Genomic DNA, 5,133 nt, shown 5'->3' on the forward strand with positions numbered 1-5,133 from the left:
TATAGACTTTGAAAGGTGGGATATGCTGTATGGCATTGGGTCTATAATACGGAGTATGATAATAAGCATGTAGCATTGATGGAATTATTGTTCTCCATGTGTAGCACTGCAGTGAATATGTCTTATTGAATTTTTATTGTGCAAGAAAACACACTTTCAGTTATTTTTAGAAGCAATTAACATTTATCGGGTTTTAAGTATTTAAATGTATTTCTGTCCATTTTACACATACATTTCCTAATAAATGAGAATGTGTGTGTGTGTGTGTGTGTGTGTGTGTGTGTGTGTGTGTGTGTGCTTAAGAGAGAGAGAGAGAGAGAGAGAGAGAGAGAGAGAGAGAGAGAGAGAGAGAGAGAGAGAGAGAGAGAGAGAGAGAGAGAGAGAGAGAGAGAGAGAGAGAGAGAGAGAGAGAGAGAGAGAGAGAGAGAGAGAGAGAGAGAGAGAGAGAGAGAGAGAGAGAGAGAGAGAGAGAGGACATGATAGTGGCATAACGGTTTCAGTGTGCTTTCATGCTCAGAATAACCCAGGGAATGGACTGAGGTCTCAGCCGTCTCCTTCTAAGGGAACTTGTCTGGATCAGTGGATGTTTTTTCCTGCTAGCCTCTACACTACGTCCCTCACTATCTCCTGTAATATCAACAGCCTCAGTACCAGGGTCAGCTGAGAATTAATGGGTTATATTGTCTACACTGATCATTTCTATTCTTTTTACTGGCGATGGCAAGATGATATTTAAGTGGGATCATTATGTTCATAATCATATTAATTTCACAGCACATGCTTGATTACATAATAACCATATTTACTTCAGCCTTAAAAACGTACAGGTCTTGCACTGCATTAAGTTTGGCTTTTACAGGACTGTCAATATTAACTTGTTCATTCCTGGGCCGAATGAATTTTGATATGTACATTTGCGCCATCGGGTGGCTAAACAAAAATAGTTTAAAATGAATATAAATTAAATGAAAACAAAATTTATTTTAATTAGCAAAAATGTAATTATATATGTGTGTGTGTGTGTGTGTGTGTGTGTGTGTGTGTCTTTAATATACTAAAATATTTTAAAATGTTATTTCCCTAAATAAATAAATAGGCTACGTCTGTTTTTATTCATGCAGTTGACGCCTGTTATTTTTGTGTGTGTAAACATTGTAGTTTTAAAACAATTTCGCTCGTGTCCTGTGCAAAATTGGTGAACGTACCTATAACTAATAAAAAGACACTGAACAATTAAAACAAAATACCAAAATAAAGCCTTTATTGTAGGAACTGCTGCAAATGGTTACATAGTGCTGGCAGTATAGGTTCACTCACAATGGATATGAGAACAGAACGAAATGCAAAACATACAAAAAAAATCACAGAATAACAAAATAATTATATATATAATCTGGATGGACATGCAGGCCTAATGTGTTTGCTGGAAAGGATTTTTCTTTGGACACAGACTGTTGCGTCATCTTGGTGTCACTTTCTCTTTTGGAAATCCCGTATGAGGGCATCCAGCTGTAAAAGCCAATAAGTTAGTAAAGTTTTAGAGAAATATTCACAATATCCTGTCATGACTAGCTTATGTAATCACTAGGCTATTTGCTGATGGAAAAAAATCAAGCCAAAACAACACCTGTACTCACCAGTATTGTCTTCAGAATGTTTCTTCCCTGGGGTCTCAGGTAGCTGCATTTTCCTGCCTCACAGAGTTTAATTTCCTCTGAAACCTGGTTTTAAAGTCAAATAGAAAGCAACACGATGGCTTAAAGCACATCAAAATAAACCTTTCCACTAACAAAGGCTTATAAGCATGTAAAAACAGTACAGAACCTGGTTAATGTAAGACACATGACAATAATACAATAATAATACAATACACGTTATTTAAACAGCATAACCTAAATGACAGTAAAGACATTTATAATGTTACAATTTCTATTTTAAATAAATGCTGTTGTTTTGAAAAATACATTGATCATATAAAGAAATTATTCTTAATTTGAAAGTAAATTACATGTATTTTCATTTTAAATCTAATAAAATTTCCAAAAATCGAATAACCAAACCAACTTACCAACCACATGGTTACAGTTAACATTTTTACATTTTGTGCCACATTGCAAAAAGATAGTCCTTCTCTGGCAGTATTGTTTTTTCTGATAGACTTACATTTCTTTGGTAATATTCATTCACACACCTCTGAGGTATCGTAAACGTCTATGTCTCTCTTTCCTCCGGGATACCAGCCATGAGACCAGTGCTGAGAGCTGGCAAACTGGGCACTTAGACACAACAACATCCCCATCACCACAAACAGCCTGCAGATGTGCACCATAACTGAGGGAAGAGAACAGAGACGGATGAGATGAATAGAGAGTAAGAGGGGCCAAAAGCTATAGACATGTTTAAAAGTTAGTCAGGTCTACGTTTACCAGCCTAACAATTTCAGGACAAATGTTTGACTGAAAAGCATCATGACAATGATGTTTAAGAGACAATAAAGCACAATGGAGACCGAATTACTGTCAATACATCAATAACAACAAAATCAGTTTTACCGCCTAAAATCAAGACTAAACAAACCAAAGAATTGTGATTACCTTGTATCTTTTGGCACGTCTTCTCTTGAAGGATCTTCTGTAGTAGTTCCTCTACTGTGAAGTCCTGGTCTTGGTAATCCTGATATGGTCTCCTTTCCCTCAAGTAAACGGTTCAGTGAGCTTCTGAGATACGTCTGCCACTCATTCTCTGGAATCTTCCTCCTCCTCATCCTCACAATTTATGTCTCACACCAGATCTCACCTCCCTGTCTAAGCACACACACACACACACACACACACACACACACACACACTCTGACCTCCTCTGTTCTCAAACACTTTGCGTGGTCATTGCGTTTCCAATGGGAGGAGAGCATGTGTAAGATGAGCTCAATTCCAATTATCATCTCCAAACACTGTTGACCCCCACAGGACAGTGTCCTCTTTCTCCAACAAAACACTCATGTAAATGTACACATCATGAGTTACACCCAGACACATTTGGCAACTACGTCACATGTGCATAATTCTGATGCTATTCAGATTTTTAGCTTCAAAACAATGGCCAAGCATGTGCCAAAGTGCTAATTAAGGAAAAGAAGAAAATAAGCACTGAATAAAATTTCTTTCTATCTATCTATCTATCTATCTATCTATCTATCTATCTATCAAATTATATATATATAATATATATAGGAAGCAATTTCATTTAAAAGGAACTGATTAAAACAAAAATAATAAATGTCTGTTTATATTTTTAAATTATTAATTTAATTTAATTTAATTTTTCAAGAGTAAACTTTTTAAAGACAACAAAAGAAATGGGAATATACACTATAATTCTACTGTTGAAAAGTTTTTGGTTAGACATTTTTTAATGTTTTAAGTCTCTTATTCTCATCAAGGCTGCATTTAGTTCATCAAAAATACATTAAAAACTGTAATATTGTGAAATATTGTTACAATTCAAAATAACTGTTTTCTATTTTAATATATTTTAAAATGTACTTTACATCAATTTGTGATAGCAAATCTGAATTTTCAACAGCCCTTACTCCAGTCTTTGGTGTCACATGATCCTTCAGAAATCATTACTGTATACTGAATTCCTGCTCAAGATTTATTATTATTTTTTTTTTTTATGAATAGAAGGTTCAAAAGAGCAGCATTTATTTGAAATATTAATGAACAGCAGTGTAGGCATTTAAGAAGTTGTAAATTTTTATTTATATAGATCTATAATAAATCTACATTTATTGTGCCACTAGCCATCTAAACTGTTGATATTTATTGTGCATGTATAGAATATTCTGTCATTTTTCATATTTTTTCAACCATGGCAACTCCAGTGACCCCAATAGCGCACATTCTTGATGAGCATGTTTTATTAAAAAAGCAAATGTCCAGATCATTTCCTCTAAGCTGTAAAAAGTGGCCAGCGTGACCTCACATCCGTCATTCGTGACCCCCTGACCCACACGAAACTGGCCCAGAAAGAAAAACACTGTGCAAACACTCCAGCCTGACTGTGTTCTTAATTACACAGAAGGTCTCCCTCGTGGTGATCGGAGCAGAGAATGTGACAGACGAACTACGACTGACTCATCGCAGAGTTTCAAGTTCTGATTGAGTTCCTGTCAAATGGTGTTTAAACACGTACATGGGTCTGTGGTGATAATCCATCCACATCTCAGGTCTGACACCAGGTCTGACGGGTCAGGAAGGATGGGGAGACAAGGTGACACGAGGTGACGTGCCACTCTTCCGGAATCTCAACGAAGTGGCATTTCTTTAAAATAAGTCAAAACAGTATTTAAAATAACTGTTTTCTATTTTAATATATTTTAAAATGTAATTTATTCCCGTGATGGAAGATGAATTTCCAGCATCATTACTCTAGCCTTCAGTGTCACATGATTCTTCAGAAATCATTCTAATATGCCGATTTGGTGCTCAAAAACTTTTTTTTTTATTATTAACGTTGAAAAAGGTTGCCCCGCTTAATATTTTTATGGAAACTGTGATACATTTTGTTTCAGGACTGTTTGATGAATTTGTACTGTATATATATATGTTTTACTACAAAAAATATCTTTTGAATGATAGTATACATATTCAGACATGAAAATTATATTTCTAATGTTTCAGAGATGCACAAAGTAAAATGACTGCAGATAAAATCTCAAGCACTTTTATTAGGTTTGAACAGTATCTTGTTTAGAAAGGTCGTTTGGCATTATATAATTATATATAATTTGTATCATATATATATATAATTATATATACATATATATTCAAATTTGAATAACAAAACAAGAAAAAAAACAGATGTAAATTAAAAGATACGATTTTAAGACAATAATACCGAATTAAAAACAGGAAAAAAAAAATCTAATACATTTCAAAATGGTCCCACAGTACAGATTAATATACAAGTATCTTTAAAAAAAAAAAAGTGAGAGAAAGATAAAAATAAAATAAAAGCAAGGCAACAGATAGGAATGAAATATAAATAACCTTACATTATGTACAAGAAGGGTGCATAAACAGAAAAGAAAAACCAGAAAGGGTAACATTTTTAGGATTTCTGGAACATAAA

The 5,133-nt window shown here is 34.3% G+C and overlaps 1 protein-coding gene and 1 long non-coding RNA gene across 2 annotated transcripts in view; one reads left to right on the forward strand and one right to left on the reverse strand.

Annotated features, from left to right (window-relative positions):
- LOC107661302 (uncharacterized) overlaps window positions 1-4,121 on the forward strand; it is an 8,824-nt gene extending 4,703 nt beyond the window's left edge. The window contains exon 3 of the long non-coding RNA XR_001631089.1: window positions 4,111-4,121. This is a non-coding gene — a long non-coding RNA (uncharacterized LOC107661302). The remainder of the gene's footprint in view (window positions 1-4,110) is intronic.
- Window positions 1,283-2,858, reverse strand: gnrh2 (gonadotropin-releasing hormone 2). Its single transcript, XM_016450801.1, has 4 exons — window positions 2,595-2,858; window positions 2,192-2,331; window positions 1,638-1,721; window positions 1,283-1,509 (listed from the first exon to the last, which is right to left on the reverse strand). Exons 2-4 carry the CDS (start codon window positions 2,327-2,329, stop codon window positions 1,471-1,473), a joined length of 261 nt encoding a protein of 86 aa, XP_016306287.1. The 5' UTR covers window positions 2,330-2,331; window positions 2,595-2,858; the 3' UTR covers window positions 1,283-1,470.
- Window positions 4,122-5,133: the final 1,012 nt, after the last annotated feature.

The sequence above is a fragment of the Sinocyclocheilus anshuiensis genome, unplaced genomic scaffold (assembly GCF_001515605.1).
Source record: "Sinocyclocheilus anshuiensis isolate Anshui unplaced genomic scaffold, SAMN03320099.WGS_v1.1 scaffold457, whole genome shotgun sequence".
Taxonomy (NCBI): Eukaryota; Metazoa; Chordata; class Actinopteri; order Cypriniformes; family Cyprinidae; genus Sinocyclocheilus; species Sinocyclocheilus anshuiensis.